At 40.8% G+C, this 19,053-nt stretch overlaps 1 protein-coding gene across 1 annotated transcript in view; it reads left to right on the forward strand.

Annotated features, from left to right (window-relative positions):
- APPBP2 (amyloid beta precursor protein binding protein 2) overlaps window positions 1-19,053 on the forward strand; it is a 373,616-nt gene that overhangs the window by 231,994 nt on the left and 122,569 nt on the right. The window contains exon 6 of the mRNA XM_053707351.1: window positions 8,094-8,183. Coding sequence (XP_053563326.1) covers window positions 8,094-8,183 — 90 coding nt within the window. The remainder of the gene's footprint in view (window positions 1-8,093; window positions 8,184-19,053) is intronic.

Below are 19,053 nucleotides of genomic sequence, written 5' to 3' on the forward strand. Positions count from 1 at the left end.
TCTGGCACCATTTATACCCTGATATTTCTCCTACTGTTCCTTGTTCCCTCGGCAGAATGACCAGGGGGATGAGGGGAGTGGGGGAGGTATTTAAGCCTTTGGCTGGGGTGTCTTTGCTTCCTCCTGGTGGCCAGGTTCTGTATTCCCACAAGTAATGAATGAAGTCGTGGACTCTCCTCGTATAGATGGAAATGAAATTAGCAGGTAAGCATAATTTATATTTTTGGCTAGACATGGCTTCTCTAAGAAAGTCACAGATACTATGCTTCAGGCTCGTAACCCTGTTACTTGCAGAATTTACAGTAAAGTATGGCGTAAATACCTTTTATTGGTGTGATTTAAAGGGTTTCTCTTGGAACAGATTAAGGGTTCCTCTAATTTTGGCTTTTCTTCAGGAGGGCCTGGAGAAAGGTTTGTCAATTAGTACTCTGAAGGGTCAGATTTCTGCACCGTCTATTCTTTTGCACAAACGTCTGCCAGATGTTCAATCCTTGTTCAGGCCTTTGTCAGAATCAGGCCTGTGTTTAAACCTGTTGCTCCTCCTTGGAGCTTTAATCTTGTTCTTAATGTTTTGCAGCAGGCTCCGTTTGAGCTGATGCATTCTGTTTATATTAAATTACTATCTTGGAAGGTTTTGTTTCTTATTGCTATTTCTCCTGCTCGCAGAGTTTCCGAACATTCGATGGGGTTTCTCCCTAAGGTAGTGTTGGATCGTAATATTAATCAGGAAATTGTTGTTCCTTCCTTTTTGTCCCAATCCTTTTTTCCAGAAGGAACGTCTTTTGCATAACTTGGATGTTGTGCGTGCTTTAAAATTTTACCTTCAAGCAACTAAATATATCAGCAGACTTCTGCCCTGTTCGTTGTTTTCTCTGGTAAGCGTAGGGGTCAGAAGGCCACTTCTACAAATCTTTATCTCTGGTTGAAAAGTGTTATCCGTTTAGCTTATGAGACAGCTGGACAACAGCCTCCTGAGAGAATTACGGTTCATTCCACTAGAGCTGTCTCCTCTTCCTGGGCTTTCAAAAATGAAGCTTCTGTGGAGCAAATTTGCAAGGCGGCCACATGGTGCTCTATGCATACTTTTTCTAAATTCAATTTGATACTTTTGCCTCGGCTGAGGCTTCTTTTGGGAGAAAAGTTCTTCAAGCGGTGGTACCTTCGGTTTAGGTCCGCCTGTCTTGTTCTCCCTCCCTCTCATTCAGTGTCCTCTAGTTTGGGTATTGGTTCCCACTAGTAATTGGAATGATTCATGAACTCTCTATGCCTTAGGAAAGAAAACTAAATTTATGCTTACCTGATAAATGTATTTATTTCCAAGCATGGAGAATCCATGACCCGCCATTATTTAAATTCAGATGACAGTTTTTTTGGTAAAAACCTCAGGCACCTCTGTACCCTTGTGTTATCTTATTTTCCTTCTAAATAAAGGGAGAGTCCACAGCTGCATTCATTACTTGTGTGGGAAATTCAGAACCTGGCCACCAGGAGGAAGCAAAGACACCCCAGCCAAAGGCTTAAATACCTCCCCCACTTCCTTTATCCCCCAGTCATTCTTTGCCTTTCGTCACAGGAGGTCGGCAGAAAAGTGTCAGAAGTTTTTTCGGGGTTGTTCCTTAGGAAAGGTATCTGCCCTTCGGGATGGAACTGGAATTTTAAGTAGTCTTTTCAGCCTCTCAGTGAGAGCATTGATGAAAGTTGGAGTCTGAAGATGCAGGGAGAGTCTTTCTGCGAAACCATCCAGACTCATATTAACAGCTCCTATAAGCAATTAGCGTTGACGAGTTTAGCTGCCTGCTTTCTTCACTCATGTCCATGTCAAAGGCGCTGCTGTTAATCTGTCAAACTTAAAGAACAATGCTGCTGTTCCACAGAATGACTTCCGGTAAGATTGTTTCATTTTTTTATACACATTTTAACTATAGAAGACAGGGTCTCAGTGGGACTCCTTTATCTTTATGGAATCAAGGGTTAATATCTCGTGAGGGGGATTATTGAACAGTGGGGTCTTGTTAATCATGTTTATGTGATTTTGACTGCGTATGTGTAGGATACATTTTGGGCTCATAGGCTGATACGGAACATACAGTTTATAGAGCTGCACAGTTTTATTAAGCTGGCACGCTTTTCCTTAGCAGGGGTGGTCCTGCATGAGGCACCATGTGACTGGGAGTAGTCACGTCTTGTTTTCCATTTCCAATTACTGACCAAGTGGCTGCAGAGAAAAGTTAATTTCTCTACCTGTCTGAGTCATAGGAGGTGGTGAGTACCCCAGCCATTGGAGGTTTAAGGTGCCAGTTGTTTTTTTGGCTAAAAAATTTAATTAGAATAATGGAGGATTCTGATATTCTAGTGGATTCCTCTGGTACAGATTTTGATACCTGCATATGTTGTGAGGAGGCCCGGGTAGACCAGCCCGCACAATTATGTTCCGTATTCCGCAATAGGGTGTTCTCTTCAAACAATGTTAAGATTTTAGAGACCACTGAGCCGTCTACCTCTGAGGATTCCTCGTCCCGTGAGGTGCATTCCCTAAAATCTTCTCCTAGACATATAGTTTCCCTAACTACCATTACTCCTTCGTCTGAAGGAGACCTTTTTCCACCGGAGGTTACTGCGTGTTTTCGCATGGCCATCTCTATGGCTTTAGCGAGTTTGCCTCTTGCTGCTAAGTGCAAACGAATGGTTAATCCGTGCTCCCCTACCCATGGGCCGTCGTGTAAAATGATGATTGTGTCCGATCACTCATCTGGGGATGCAGTTCCCTCTGAGGCTTCAGAGGTAGAAACTCAGAGGTCAGATTCGCCTGATTTGACTCCTCCGACTGAGGAGGATTTGGCATTTAGATTTAGAATGGCTCACCTGCATTTACTTCTGAGAGAGGTTTTGGCGATGTTAGAGGTTCCCAGTCCTGATCCGTCAGGTGGATCCCAGTCCTCTAAATCAGATAACGATCTTGATTAGATGAGTGGAGAGGGTTGGATCCTCTTCTTTAGCGTCTATATGTATATAGTTATAGAATCCCAGTCCCAAGCTCTATGGGGGGTTGTGTTGTATAACAGGCAGGACCTGTTTGTTTTAGTTTGCACACCCTTTGGCCATCCCTTTTTGTGTTTCATTTCTAATCCGTTTCGGATAGTTTTTGTTTGAGCTCGGGGTTTTTGTGGAAACTCTTTTTAGGAACAAGTTTTGTCACTTGGGTTGTTTTTGGTTATGTCGACTTTGATAGTCGTGATGGTTGAATTCTTATGATGGAAGGTTCTAGGTCTCTGATGGGGTGATGTTTCCCTCGATTATCTAGAGATAACAATTTAAGCCTCTGAGCTTATTTTCTTTATTTTGTTTATTCTCAGATATCCAAGCACTGCTGGAACTTAAAGGGACACTCAATCAAAATTAAACTTTCATTATTCAGATAGAGCATGCCATTTTAAACAACTTTCCAATTTACTTCCATTAACTAAATGTGCACAGTCTTTTTATATTTAAACTTTTTGAGTCACCAGCTCCTACTGTGTGCATGCATTTGTGAATGGCTAATGGCTGTCACATGGTACGTGTATGCATTTGTGATTGGCTAATGGCTGTCACATGATATAGGGGGAGTGGAAATGACATCATTTTTAAAATTGTCAGAAAAAAAATCTACTCATTTGAAGTTTAGACTAAGTGCTATTGCATTGTCTTGTTGTTATCTTGCATTTGTTGATTATGCAAATCTACTGTGTTGACTGGTCCTTTAAGAATTTGCCATTTGTTTTTTATGACAAGACGTGTCGTACTTGATGACGGGCAGGACCTGTTTTGGGTAACAGTTAAGTCTGTTCTTCCCTTCTACTCTATGGAAGGAGCTCTTTCTAGTTATTCTGGCCCAGACAGAATAGGTCCATCTTTACCGAAGGACAGGCAGGACCTGTCTTAGGTTCTTCTGGATGGGCACTTGATGCTGGATCATATGGATCCGGGGGTCCTAGAGGACACAGTTGAGCTTTTCACTTGGTCTTTATGGACTAGGTGATTTTTGGAGTCTTTTTCCGGTACTCTTCGCAGTGTCTTTACACTGTTGGTGTCTGGTCCAATAAGGCGAGGGGTTTCCCGTCCTTTTTGGGTCAGATGATTTTAAGCAGAGCTTATTAGATCTCTTTGTTCAGTGAGAGTACACGGTTCTCTCTACCTGGATTTAGGAAGTAGGATATCTTTCCTGTCTAGAGCAGTCCATTGTAGCCTGGAGGTTATCTCTGTGGCTTTGCAACTCAAAGGTTGATGGTTCGAATCCAGCTGCTGACGCTGGATGTCCATTTAAATCATCCTTGTTTAAGCAGGTCCGTTCTTAGGGACTGTTTTCTTCCGGAAACTCGCCTTGAATCCTAAGTTTTTTTTCTGGGATCTGGGGTTTAATGTGGCAATAGCCTGTTTCTAGGTGTTGCTGTGGCTCCCGAGTCTTGCCGGTTCTGGTTTTTCCAGCGTCTGCTAGTAGACCTTTTGGGATTTGCTTCCTGCCGGTTCCATCCTCAGAAGTGGACCTAGACCTGGGTTCTGGTGTTGGATCCTTTGGATGTGGCTTGGTCTTTCAGACAGGAAGGCTTTTGCCTTAGAGCTTACAAAGTTAGAATTACTTAATCGGGTTCTGCCCCCAATTCACCGTCAGGCCTTCGTTGGCGCTGTGGTGGTGGTGGGGGGGGGGGGTGATGGATAAGCCCAGGCCGAGTCTAAGACATAGCATTGGGTTTTTGTCTCTGTCTTAGCAGTCTTTTTGGATTACCGGTTGGGGAATCGTTCTCCAGTGTTTTGTCCAGATCTCCCAGTGTTGGGGATTTTTATCCTAGTTCCCCCGGGGCAGTTTTGTCTTGGTCTTTTCCCTGTCAGCAGGGTGAGAGTGTTTTCTGGGGTATGTGGATCAGAATTTTCCTTCCAATCATCCTTAAGGTCTGGTCTTCTGGGTCCATGCCAGTCGGAACCTTGGTGAGTGGATTTTTTCTGAGTTAGGAGTTCCTCCTTCGTAGACGGGAGGGTCTCAAATTTGGTGGTGGGCGGAGGCCCACTACGGCTCTTGGCAGCAATCCATCCGATAAGAGTGCTCTTCCGCAACGGATGTTCCTTATGATCATCCTTTTGATCTGACTATCCAGAGGTTTTCGAATGTCTCTCTGAGGAAAGCAGATCGAGTTTCTCAGCTGAGGTCCGCAAGACTAAGTGGCCTAAGCGAATAGTTCCCGGCCTAGCAAGCTGTAGACTTGGGGTTTGAATCCTGCTGTGGCAGTTTTCATAATTCTGAGGAGGTCTATTTTAACCTAACCACCACCTTTTTGGCCATGTCTCTTTTTTTCGAGGATGGCTCGTTCCTATCTGGAGTGGGCATCAGGGAGACTGTTGCTCCAATTTTGCCTGCAAGTTAGTAATCACGGTTTAGAGGCTTCGCTGCCATGAAAGTTCCCTTGTTGCAGGAATCTACCATGTCAGGGTCTCTTTGCGTCTTGGGATCATTTCTTCCGGGGCGTATTGTGAGGAGTCGCTTGGACCTAGCAGAGAGGTGGTTTTTTTCTGAAGGGTTTCGGTCCTTTCCTTCAGCTCGTACCTTGTTCCTCGTCACCTATTTTAGGTGTAGAGCACTCCTCTTTTGGTCGGGAGGAGCTAGCGTGTCCTGATTTTCTTCTATATCCTGGAGTATTCTTCTCCTCTAGTATGAGCTGGTGAAGGGCTTGTCTAGCTAGTTCTTGTCCGAAGGGGCACCCTGCTTTAGTTGCCTGGCAAGCGGAAGGTTGCAGATGAATACCAGCTGTGGTTCCTTTCTCTGGTATGTGTTTTCGCAAGCAGGTTTTCTTTTGCTAGGGCACTGCCTGCGGCAGGGCCGGCAAGTCATTCCTGGCTCCTTTTGGGGTTGGATTTATCCTTCAGGAGTTGCATCAGGTTACGTTTGTACCTGTACAGTGATCTTTGAATTATTATTCACGGAGCTATTTCGTCTGTAGTTTTTTTCTACGTGTCATAGTTCCTGTGTTGCAATTTGCAATACGATCTTCCTTATTGTGGTCTCCCTTCTAATGAGGCTTTCCGAGTTTTTTCTCCCTAAGATTGTCGGATTCCTTGTCCAAATGGCAGAGGTTCTTCTTTTTTGGGGACTCTTACCTTGAGCTTTTTGGCTGACTTTATCTGAATAGACAGTTTTTTCCTTTATGTTATTCATATCTGGGGAGTGCAAGGTTTTGGAAGTTGATTAGTTCCTCCTTGTTGATGGAGTGTTTTCGCTAGTTCTAGGAGACAGCGGGACACGAGCCTCCTCCGAGTTTTATTGCTCAGTTCGAGTGCAGTGACATCTTTTTGGGTCTCTTACATGAGATCCTATGGTTATGATTGTTTGGTGGCTGCTTTGTCCTCCTAACCTTCTTATTCTTTTTAATTTTTTGCTTCTATCAAGGAAGCCTTCGGTAGTTGGTTTTCTTGCAGGCTGTGGTGCCCTCAGGTTGGGCCGTCTCTTATGGTACCCTCCCGTTAGCATTCAGTGTCCTCTGTAGCTTGGGTATAAAATGTCCACAGGTAATGAATGCAGCTGTGGACTCTCCCTGTATTTAGAAGGAAAACATAAATTATGACTTACCAGATAATTTCCTTTCCTTGGATATAGGGAGAGTCCACAGCTCCCGTCCGTGCTCTCCGGTGGGCGGCCCGAAATTTAAGTTGTTTTCTTCTGGCACCTTTTTCACCCTGATATTTCTCCTACTGTTCCTTGTTTCCTCGGCAGAATTACTGGGGGATGAGGGAAGTGGGGGAGGTATTTAAGCCTGTGGCTGGGGTGTTTTTGCCTCCTCCTGGTGGCCAGGTTCTGTATTTCCCACAAGTAATGAATGCAGCTGTGGACTCTCCCTGTATCGAAGGAAAGGAAATTATCTGGTAAGTCATAATTTGTTTTTCCATTTCCCTTCGGCTGAATGACTGGGGGTTACGGGTAAGGGAAGGGACACTTAACAGCTCTGCTGGGGTGCTCTTTGCCTCCTCCTGCTGGCCAGGAGGTGAATATCCCACTTTTATATGGAATGATTCGTGGACTCTCCAAGAAAGTCTCAAGGATCGCTCTGTGCACATGGGGCAGGTGACTGCTGTGTAACAACCTAACAAGACATTATACTGAAAATTCCAGTGCTCCAGTATTAGCTGTAGAAAAGCTACAACAGGCAGCAGCAGAAATCAACATCCCAGTAGTATTAGTGGAAGAGAGAGAGAACACACCGCTTATTCTAAATGGCGTTCCTGCAGGAGCTTTAAATACAATTACATCTTAACAGCTGCTTGCTTGAGTACAGGTGTTCTTCATTTTGTCACTGTTCCAAACATCCCAAAATTCTGATGTGCCTCCCTAGTTTGAAGATATTTTTAAATTTTTGGTTCAGTGACCGAAAACTGTGCTAGTAAAGAATTGTATTGTATACAACGTGTTAATAGAGAGTAGTACCAGGATATTATACAGAGCATGCATATATACATGGACTGTGTTCCTATCTAGCCTGCTCATATAAATGATGTGCTAATTTACTATATAAGTCACAAGTGGTGATTGTAAAGGAATATCTAATACAAAATAAACTCGCCACTCTATATAATGACACATTGTATGCACACTCTACTGCTCGAAATAACATACAGATCCAGTGAGTGATATACTTTTTTTTTGGGGGGGTTTGTATGTGCATACAGGTGCCTGAGATGTAAGCCCGGCCTTGTGCATGTATATGTTTCTGTTATTGGCTCATACCAAGAGAATGAAGCAAATTTGGTAACAGAAGTAAATTGGAAATTATTTCAAATTGTATGTTTTATCTGAATCATGAAAAGAACAAAAATTGGGTTTCATGTGAAGTCAAACAAGGATCATACATGCAAAAACCACATATATTAAAGATTTAGAACATGTTCATTTTTATAATAGAATGTCTATTTATCAATTGTCAATATACCTTAGATGCTGTATAATTAGATGCTATATTATTAGATGCTATATTATTTACACAACTAAGTAAAGCTTGTTAACAGATCACTAGTGAGAATCTGCCATATAAGTTCTATACTAAGTAGGAGTAATAGAATTACCTTTTTTTCAGGCATATAAATGGTGTATAGAAGCCATGAAGGAAATAACAAGTAGTTTGCCTGTAAAAGTTGTTGTGGATGTTCTCAGACAAGCATCTAAGGTAAGTTCATGGACATTACAGTTTACGCTGTATACTTCCAACTTCGTTTCACTTAGCATTAAAGAAGGGAAACTGAGTGATGATTGCCTGTTAGACAAATGGTTGTTTTAGGCAGGAGATCCGGTTTAGAAAGATATATCTTTATTTTCTCCAGTGTGGGATGGCATAATAACAATAGCAAATGATCACCACAAAAATCAGGATCCCGTGCCTGCAAGATAAATCATATGAATTCTCTGAAAATTAACTCAGATAAACAGCTAAATGACTTAGCAGAGGGTTGGGACACACTATTGCAAAGTACCTTATAGTAGATAGAATTAGGAATAGCTTGGATTGGGTGAAGCATACTACACATTCAGCGTGGTTAAGAGTATCATACATTCACATGCTTTATAGAGATTATCTGACTAATCGTTGTCTTTCAAGGTTGAAAATGGATTGTGAAAATAAATGCATTAAATGTGCTCAGGTTGATCCATCTCTCCTAAATTACTTCTGGCAATGCCCAAAGAGTAGGCAGTTTTGGTGGAGAGTGGAATTCTGGATTGCCAGACTTTTCTTTCTTTCTTAAGATAGTCAGAGTCCACAATTCCTTACTGTTGGGAATTCATCGCCTGGCCACCAGAAGGAGACAGACACCTTACACTAAGAGCTTTAATATCCCTCCTACTTCCCTGTATTTTTTTTTCTTAAGATACAGTCTTTCTTTTCTCATGTTCTTGGCTATACTATAGACTGGGAGGTACAGGGATGTAGGAGGAATATTACGGCTCTTGGTGTGGGGTGTCTTTGCCTCCTCCTGGTGGCCAAGTGATGAATTCCCAGCAGTAAGGAATTTGTGGACTTTCACCACAAAAGATAGGGATTTATCATTGAAGAGTAAATTATGTATTTAATGTACAACTTGAGGTTTCTCATTTTTTGTGACTCAAATGGAATAAAAGGATTGCCATATATCGCCCTATTCCGACCCTAAATAACCTACTGGCACGTAAATATATTTTAGAAAGTTGCTTGAAGCCTAAAATATCTAGGCTTAAAATGCAATTGTATAAACAATTTTCTTTTAAACTAATTATTGCTAGTGCAGACATAAAAAATAGACTAAGTATTTTCCGTAAGAAGTGGAAAGGTGCAATAAAGGCACAGTAAAGTCAAAATGAAACTTTTATGGATCAGATAGAGCATGCAATTTTTTTTATTCTTTATTTATAATCCAACAGTGTAGACTAATTAAACAACTCACATTTACATTTTCATTGGACCTCGCAGGGTGTTTTAAATGAATCAAAACATATTTGCAGTGATGTACAAAAACAGTATATATCAACCTGGCCCTTCTTAGACTGTAGTACAAATGCAATGTGAGTCAAACAAATCCTAATTTGACTCTCATATGAAGAAGGAGGAAGGCCCTGAATTATGTGTGTGTGTATATATATATATATATATATATATATATATATATATATATATATATAATATATATAATATATATATATATAGCATTTTACTCCTTGAACCAGAATACACTGTTGGGGTATTTTTTTAAATTAAATATAACGATCAAAACAAAAAAATAAATGCACCAACCATTACGTACATCAGATGCAATTATGAAGTACAGGTAGCCCTCAGTTTACGCCGGGGTTAGGTTCCAGAAGGAATGGTTGTAAATTGAAACCGTTGTAAATTGAAACCCAGTTTATAATGTAAGTCAATGGGAAGTGAGGGAGTTAGGTTCCAGGCCCCTCTCAAAATTGACATAAGTAACACCTTATACATTTAAAGCTTTGAAATGAAGACTTTAAATGCTAAACAGCATTATAAACCTAATAAGATAATCACACAACACAGAATATATAATTAAACTAACTTAAATGAAGAAAAACATTTACTAAACAGCATTATAAACCTAATAAAATAATTGCACAACACAGACGTTACTTGCATTTTTCAGAAAACAGTTTCTGGACTGATTTATAGACAGGAAGATCTTGTTCCTTTGCAAGCTGCTCGATAGCTCAGTTCTGGTTAAACTGATTAATTTCAGCTTGCTTGGCTTGCATATCTTTGCTGCAACACAAGCGGACAGCTCCACCTACTGGCTATTTTAATCAATGCACTGCTTCTCAATGCTTTTCAATAGCAGTCACATGACTGGAAAAAAAGGTTGTTATTCTGAAACAGTGCAAATTGAACTGGCGGAAACCTAGGGCCACCTGTAAATACAAGGCAAAATGCAACTAGTGCACAAGACAAGTTATGGGAATAAAAAATAACATTCAAAACAGTTGTACATTTATCTGGAGATGCAAATCCCTAATTATAATTCAAATTCACTTATAATTTACCAAGCATAATTACATTTCTATCCCCTTTTTGTTCCTCTTCCTTAATCTTTTATTTAGATGTGACAATGTAGATCAGATCATAAATACCATCAAGTCATACACAGCAAAAATTGTCTCAACAACCAGATACAGTAAAATCTAAAAAAAAAAAAAAAAAAGATGATGAAAGAGGGGGGAGAAGAAAAGAGAGGGAGAAAAATAATAAGGTAGGGAGGTTAGAAATCGTTCTACCAGATCCCTAACAAAACCAGTTCCAAATTTCTAAATGGGTAAATCATAGAGCATGCCATTTTAAACAACTTTCCAATTTTCCAATTTACTTCTGTTATGAAATTTGCTTTGTTCTCTTTCTATATTTTATTGTAGAGTAAAACTAGATAGGCTCATAAGAGTTTAGGAGTGTACATGTGTCTTTAGTATAACAAAGCTACAAATAATGTTGCAAACACTGCTGCCATAGAGTACTAAAGACACGTGCACACTCCTGAGCCCTTATGAGCCTACCTAGTTTTACTCTTCAATAAAAGATACCAAGAGAATGAAGCAAATTTGATGATGGAAGTAAATTGGAAAGTTGTTTAAAATTGCATGCTCTATCTGAATCATGAAAGTTTAATTTTGACTTTACTGTTCCTTTACGACATTAGATATTGAAACTCAGAAACACCTTCTTACACCATGTTTTACAATCTGAAACTATGCTTATGGTCTCTTTAAGAGGTGAATGGGCTCAATTATACAAAACAAGGTAGGAAACACCATGGGGGAGGGGCATGTAGGAGATAATTTTTTCTTTTTTATGTTTTTTTTTTTTGTTTTTTTTTTTCCCCCCCTCTAAATATGACCTTTTTCAGCTCCATTGCAACTTAAATCAAGCTGATTTCCTTTGTTTATTAGCAGCTCAACCGGCTTATGTGATGTTTTCACTTGTTTATAATAATTGTATTAAAAATAAAATTAATGAGGAATTTATGTCAGAGACTTACAAGTGGTTAAATCTGTGTATCATTACTATGCTTTCTTTTGAACTTTTATATATATATATATATATATATATATATATATATATATATATATATATATATAGTGATCTGCGCATCACTTATCCCTGTTTGTAGCAAAAATTGTTTCTTTGACCTCCATGTATTGTTTGTGTCCTCTGTAACAATTATCTCACTAATAAAAATAATTATTAATAAAAAAATGAAGTCTCTGATTTAGACCGCACTCTCACGAAACAAAGGGCAACTTCAAGTGTGGGAAAACTTAATTAAATTGAGAGTTTTGTGCCTAAATGACATGTGGTCTTTATATGTCAGCACCACCCGCTGGGGGATGGGACCACTTGTTTCACAGACAGTTCTCCTTTATATCAGATGAAGTAACAAAAGAACAGAGGGCTAGAATTCAGCTATTTGATGGAATTGTATGTAGGATTTAGAGAGGAACCTCTGTCTCTGGCTTACATGACATAGAGAAGGCACCTGTCAAGGTACCCTTAAAGAGACAATTTAAAGGAACTTTTAAATTCACTTCTATTTTTAAATTTACTTTATCCTTTGCTAAAATATTATGTACATATCCTGCACTGGGAGCTAGCTGGTGATTGGTGTCTACACACGTATCTGTTGTCATTGGCTCATCAGTTATGTTAAGCTAGCTCCCAGTAGTGCACTGCTGCTCTGGAGCTGACTTAACCTTGTGTTTAATCAATTTACAGGGGTTAAACACTAGGTAATTTAAAGCAATAGTGCAATAATAAAATCATCTAACTTTTATATCCCTTTAAATATGTGAAATGATTGCCATAACAATAATGGTTATCCGTTAGCTTAAGCAGTATTATTAGATTAATAAGAGATAACGTTATCTTAAATGCACATTGAAAATTTGCTTTTTGCTAGGGAAAAAATAAATACAATTTAGGTTTGGTTTAAACTTACTACACAGCACAAGGACAATGCTACCTAGAAGCGCCTGTTTGAGAGCTGGTGAAAGCCTCATAGCAGTGGTTAAAAATTGATAGCAGAAATTATTGTATGAGAAGTTAAAGGGACATTAGTCAACAACCAAGCACTTTATTGCAAAATATTTGCCTTCCCAATAAATGTTTTAAGATAATTTAAACTGTCATTTTGTTAGCACATTTTTATTATTTTACATTTCAGAGAGATAAACTTTGAATAGCCTCTTGTGTATATTTGTTGTGTCTCCTTTGCTGTGGCCAGTTAGTGCTAGGTATAGCGGCACTCCTTTACTGATCAAGCAAACAGTTTGCATGTTGCAATGATAGGCTTCTAAATTCATTAGGATACATTTTACCCTTTCTGGGGCACTGGGTAGAGTCAAGTAAATAATGAAAGTACATTGCAAAATATTTTGTTTTTCACTACGCATAATTAAACATTTTATAAAAAATTAGATTTTGAGTTTAATTTTCCTTTACGCGGAAGGTCTCTGGCAGGGAGAGAGAGAACGATTGAGTGGACAGACAAAGAAATAATGCTCTCACATTGAAAGAAAGGAACATTGTTGAACTAAGAAATAACTATAGCAAAATGCTTAAAAATATTGGATTTAGAAATCTTTACAATCTAATATATAGGGGTAAAACCTATTCAATTAATTCTTAGTCATTCTAAAAAAGTAGAGAAGGCGCCACATAGCATAATTCTGTATAAAATATCTGGAGTAGTAAACTTAATGCGATACACTCACATTTGGTGAAGCACTAAAATGTAGTGCAAACTGGGCAGACCGGACGGTTTAGAACAGAGAACTGTATCCCCAAGGACAATTAAACACCAACCCATTGCGAGGGGAGAGTGACCACAGTCATCTGTGCTTTGTGAACCAAGAGGAGAGTTTTACCGGACAACTCTGAGGATCTGTCCTGCCCAGTTTGCACTACATTTTAGTGCTTCACCAAATGTGAGTGTATCGTATTAAGTTTACTACTCCAAATATTTTATACAGAATTATGCTATGTGGTGCCTTCTCTACTCTTTTTTTTTAGAACAACTTTGAAGTGGATGGCCTTATAACTCGAGGGGAGCAGCCTACTTGTACAACATACACACGTATTTGATTGGATTCTATTCAATTTGACTCTATATGTGGTGTAGTACATATGTATTTCTCTTGTTAAGTGTATCCAGTCCACGGATCATCCATTACTTGTGGGATATTCTCCTTCCCAACAGGAAGTTGCAAGAGGATCACCCACAGCAGAGCTGCTATATAGCTCCTCCCCTCACTGCCATATCCAGTCATTCTCTTGCAACTCTCAACTAAGATGGAGGTCGTAAGAGGACTGTGGTGTTTTATACTTAGTTTATTTCTTCAATCAAAAGTTTGTTATTTTTAAATGGTACCGGAGTGTACTGTTTATCTCAGGCAGTATTTAGAAGAAGAATCTGCCTGCGTTTTCTATGATCTTAGCAGAAGTAATTAAGATCCTTTGCTGTTCTCACATATTCTGAGGAGTGAGGTAACTTCAGAGGGGGAATAGCGGGCAGGTTTTCCTGTAATAAGGTATGTGCAGTTAAAATATTTTTCTAGGGATGGAATTTGCTAGAAAATGCTGCTGATACCGAAGTAATGTAAGTAAAGCCTTAAATGCAGTGATAGCGACTGGTATCAGGCTTATTAATAGAGATACATACTCTTATAAAAGTGTATTTTAAAACGTTTGCTGGCATGTTTAATCGTTTTTTACATATGTTTGGTGATAAAACTTATTGGGGCCTAGTTTTTTCCACATGGCTGGCTTGAATTTTGCCTAGAAACAGTTCCCTGAGGCTTCCCACTGTTGTAATATGAGTGGGAGGGGCCTATTTTGGCGTTTTTTTTGCACAGCAAAAATTACAGACACAGACATCCAGCTTCTTCCTGCATGATCCAGGACTTCTCTGAAGGGCTCAAAAGGCTTCAAAAGTCGTATTGAGGGAGGTAAAAAGCCACAGTAGAGCTGTGGCAGTTGTTGTGACTGTTTAAAAAACGTTTTTGTCATTTGTTATTCCGTTTTTGGTATTAAAGGGTTAATCATCCATTTGCAAGTGGGTGCAATGCTCTGCTAACTTATTACATACACTGTAAAAATTTCGTTAGTGTAACTGCATGTTTTTCACTGTTATTTCAAAATTTGGGAAAATTTGTGTTTCTTAAAGGCGCAGTAACGTTTTTTTATATTGCTTGTAAACTTGTTTTAAAGTGTTTTCCAAGCTTGCTAGTCTCATTGCTAGTCTGTTTAAACATGTCTGACACAGAGGAACCTACTTGTTCATTATGTTTGAAAGCCATGGTGGAGCCCCATAGGAGAATGTGTACTAAATGTATTGATTTCACCTTAAACAGTAAAGATCAGTCTTTATCTATAAAAGAATTATCACCAGAGGGTTCTGTCGAGGGGGAAGTTATGCCGACTAACTCTCCCCACGTGTCAGACCCTTCGCCTCCCGCTCAGGGGACGCACGCTAATATGGCGCCAATTACATCAGGGACGCCCATAGCGATTACCTTGCAGGACATGGCTGCAATCATGAATAATACCCTGTCAGAGGTATTATCTAGATTGCCTGAATTAAGAGGCAAGCGCGATAGCTCTGGGGTTAGGAGAGATACAGAGCGCGCAAATGCTGTTAGAGCCATGTCTGATACTGCGTCACAGTATGCAGAACATGAGGACGGAGAGCTTCAGTCTGTGGGTGACATCTCTGACTCGGGGAAACCTGATTCAGAGATTTCTATTTTTAAATTTAAGCTTGAGAACCTCCGTGTATTGCTTGGGGAGGTATTAGCGTCTCTGAATGACTGTAACACAGTTGCCATTCCAGAGAAATTGTGTAGGCTGGATAGATACTATGCGGTGCCGGTGTGTACTGACGTTTTTCCTATACCTAAAAGGCTTACAGAAATTATTAGCAAGGAGTGGGATAGACCCGGTGTGCCCTTTTCCCCACCTCCTATATTTAGAAAAATGTTTCCAATAGACGCCACTACACGGGACTTATGGCAGACGGTCCCTAAGGTGGAGGGAGCAGTTTCTACTTTAGCAAAGCGTACCACTATCCCGGTTGAGGACAGTTGTGCTTTTTCAGATCCAATGGATAAAAAATTGGAGGGTTACCTTAAGAAAATGTTTACTCAACAAGGTTTTATTTTACAGCCCCTTGCATGCATTGCGCCTGTCACTGCTGCAGCGGCATTCTGGTTTGAGGCCCTGGAAGAGGCCATCCAGACAGCTCCATTGAATGAAATTATTGACAAGCTTAGAACGCTTAAGCTAGCTAACTCATTTGTTTCTGATGCCATTGTTCATTTGACTAAACTAACGGCTAAGAATTCCGGATTCGCCATCCAGGTGCGTAGGGCGCTATGGCTTAAATCCTGGTCAGCTGACGTGACTTCAAAGTCTAAATTACTCAACATTCCTTTCAAGGGGCAGACCTTATTCGGGCCTGGCTTGAAGGAAATTATTGCTGACATTACTGGAGGCAAGGGTCATACCCTTCATCAGGACAGGGCCAAATCAAAGGCCAAACAGTCTAATTTTTGTACCTTTCGAAATTTCAAGGCAGGAGCAGCATCAACTTCCTCCGCTTCAAAACAAGAGGGAACTGTTGCTCATTCCAGACAGGCCTGGAAACCTAACCAGTCCTGGAACAAGGGCAAGCAGGCCAGAAAGCCTGCTGCTGCCCCCAAGACAGCATGAAGGAACGGCCCCCTATCCGGAAACGGATCTAGTGGGGGGCAGACTTTCTCTCTTCGCCCAGGCGTGGGCAAGAGATGTTCAGGATCCCTGGGCGTTGGAGATCATATCTCAGGGATATCGTCTGGACTTCAAAGCTTCTCCTCCACAAGGGAGATTTCATCTTTCAAGGTTATCAGCAAACCAGATAAAGAAAGAGGCATTCCTAAGCTGTGTGCAAGACCTCCTAGTAATGGGAGTGATCCATCCAGTTCCGCAGACGGAACAAGGACAGGGATTTTATTCAAATCTGTTTGTGGTTCCCAAGAAAGAGGGAACCTTCAGACCAATCTTGGATCTAAAGATCTTAAACAAATTCCTCAGAGTTCCATCATTCAAAATGGAAACTATTCGGACCATCCTACCCATGATCCAAGAGGGTCAGTACATGACCACAGTGGACTTAAAGGATGCCTACCTTCACATACCGATTCACAAAGATCATCATCGGTTCCTAAGGTTTGCCTTTCTAGACAGGCATTACCAATTTATAGCTCTCCCCTTCGGGTTGGCCACTGCCCCGAGAATTTTTACAAAGGTTCTGGGCTCACTTCTGGCGGTTCTAAGACCGTGAGGCATAGCGGTGGCTCCGTATCTAGACGACATCCTGATACAGGCGTCAAGCTTTCAGTTAGCAACACTGAGGTTCATCAGATTTCAGTCGGACAACATCACGACTGTGGCTTACATCAACCATCAAGGGGGAACCAGGAGTTCCCTAGCGATGTTAGAAGTCTCAAAAATAATTCGCTGGGCAGAGTCTCACTCTTGCCACCTTTCAGCGATCCACATCCCAGGCGTAGAGAACTGGGAGGCGGATTTTCTAAGTCGTCAGACTTTTCATCCGGGGGAGTGGGAACTCCATCCGGAGGTGTTTGCTCAACTGGTCCATCGTTGGGGCAAACCAGAACTGGATCTCATGGCGTCTCGCCAGAACGCCAAGCTTCCTTGTTACGGATCCAGGTCCAGGGACCCGGGAGCAACGCTGATAGATGCTCTAGCAGCTCCTTGGTTCTTCAACCTGGCCTATGTGTTTCCACCGTTTCCTCTGCTCCCTCAACTGATTGCCAAAATCAAACAGGAGAGAGGATCGGTGATTCTGATAGCGCCTGCGTGGCCATGCAGGACCTGGTATGCAGACCTAGTGGACATGTCATCTCTTCCACCATGGACTCTGCCTCTGAGGCAGGACCTTCTAATACAAGGTCCTTTCAATCATCCAAATCTAATTTCTCTGAGACTGACTGCATGGAGATTGAACGCTTGATTCTATCAAGGCGTGGCTTCTCCGAGTCAGTCATTGATGCCTTAATACAGGCTCGGAAGCCTGTCACCAGGAAAATCTACCATAAGATATGGCTTTAATATCTTTATTGGTGTGAATCCAAGAGTTACTCATGGAGTAAGGTTAGGATTCCTAGGATATTGTCCTTTCTCCAAGAGGGTTTGGACAAAGGCTTATCAGCTAGTTCTTTAAAAGGACAGATATCTGCTCTGTCTATTCTTTTGCACAAGCGTCTGGCAGAAGTTCCAGACGTCCAGGCATTTTGTCAGGCTTTGGTTAGGATTAAGCCTGTGTTTAAAACTGTTGCTCCCCCGTGGAGCTTAAACTTGGTTCTTAAAGTTCTTCAGGGAGTTCCGTTTGAACCCCTTCATTCCATTGATGTTAAACTTTTATTTTGGAAAGTTCTGTTTTTGATGGCTATTTCCTCGGCTCGAAGAGTCTCTGAGTTATCTGCCTTACATTGTGATTATCCTTATCTGATTTTTCATTCAGACAAGGTAGTTCTGCGTACCAAACCTGGGTTTTTACCTAAGGTGGTTTCTAACAGGAATATCAATCAAGAGATTGTTGTTCCATCATTGTGTCCTAATCCTCCTTCAAAGAAGGAACGTCTTTTGCATAATCTGGACGTAGTCCGTGCCTTGAAGTTTTACTTACAGGCTACTAGAGATTTTCGTCAAACATCGGCCCTGTTTGTCGTTTACTCTGGACAGAGGAGAGGTCAAAAAGCTTCGGCAACCTCTCTCTCCTTTTGGCTTCGGAGCATAATACGCTTAGCCTATGAGACTGCTGGACAGCAGCCCCTGAAAGTATTACAGCTCATTCTACTAGAGCTGTGGCTTCCACCTGGGCCCTTAAAAATGAGGCCTCTGTTGAACAGATTTGCAAGGCTGCGACTTGGTCTTCGCTTCACACCTTTTCAAAATTTTTACAAATTTGACACTTTTGCTTTTTCGGAGGCTGTTTTTGGGAGAAAGGTTCTAAAGGCAGTGGTTCCTTCCGTTTAAGTTCCTGCCTTGTCCCTCCCATCATCCGTGTACTTTAGCTTTGGTATTGGTATCCCACAAGTAATGGATGATCCGTGGACTGGATACACTTAACAAGAGAAAACATAATTTATGTTTACCTGATAAATTTATTTCTCTTGTAGTGTATCCAGTCCACGGCCCGCCCTGTCCTTTTAAGGCAGGTCTAAATTTTAATTAAACTACAGTCACCACTGCACCCTATGGTTTCTCCTTTCTCGTCTTGTTTCGGTCGAATGACTGGATATGGCAGTGAGGGGAGGAGCTATATAGCAGCTCTGCTGTGGGTGATCCTCTTGCAACTTCCTGTTGGGAAGGAGAATATCCCACAAGTAATGGATGATCCGTGGACTGGATACACTACAAGAGAAATAAATTTATCAGGTAAGCATAAATTATGTTTTTGTGTACACTGTTACAATACTGATTGTGATAGTGAATTTAAGTACCTAAA

Source organism: Bombina bombina, chromosome 3 (assembly GCF_027579735.1).
Source record: "Bombina bombina isolate aBomBom1 chromosome 3, aBomBom1.pri, whole genome shotgun sequence".
Classification (NCBI taxonomy): Eukaryota; Metazoa; Chordata; class Amphibia; order Anura; family Bombinatoridae; genus Bombina; species Bombina bombina.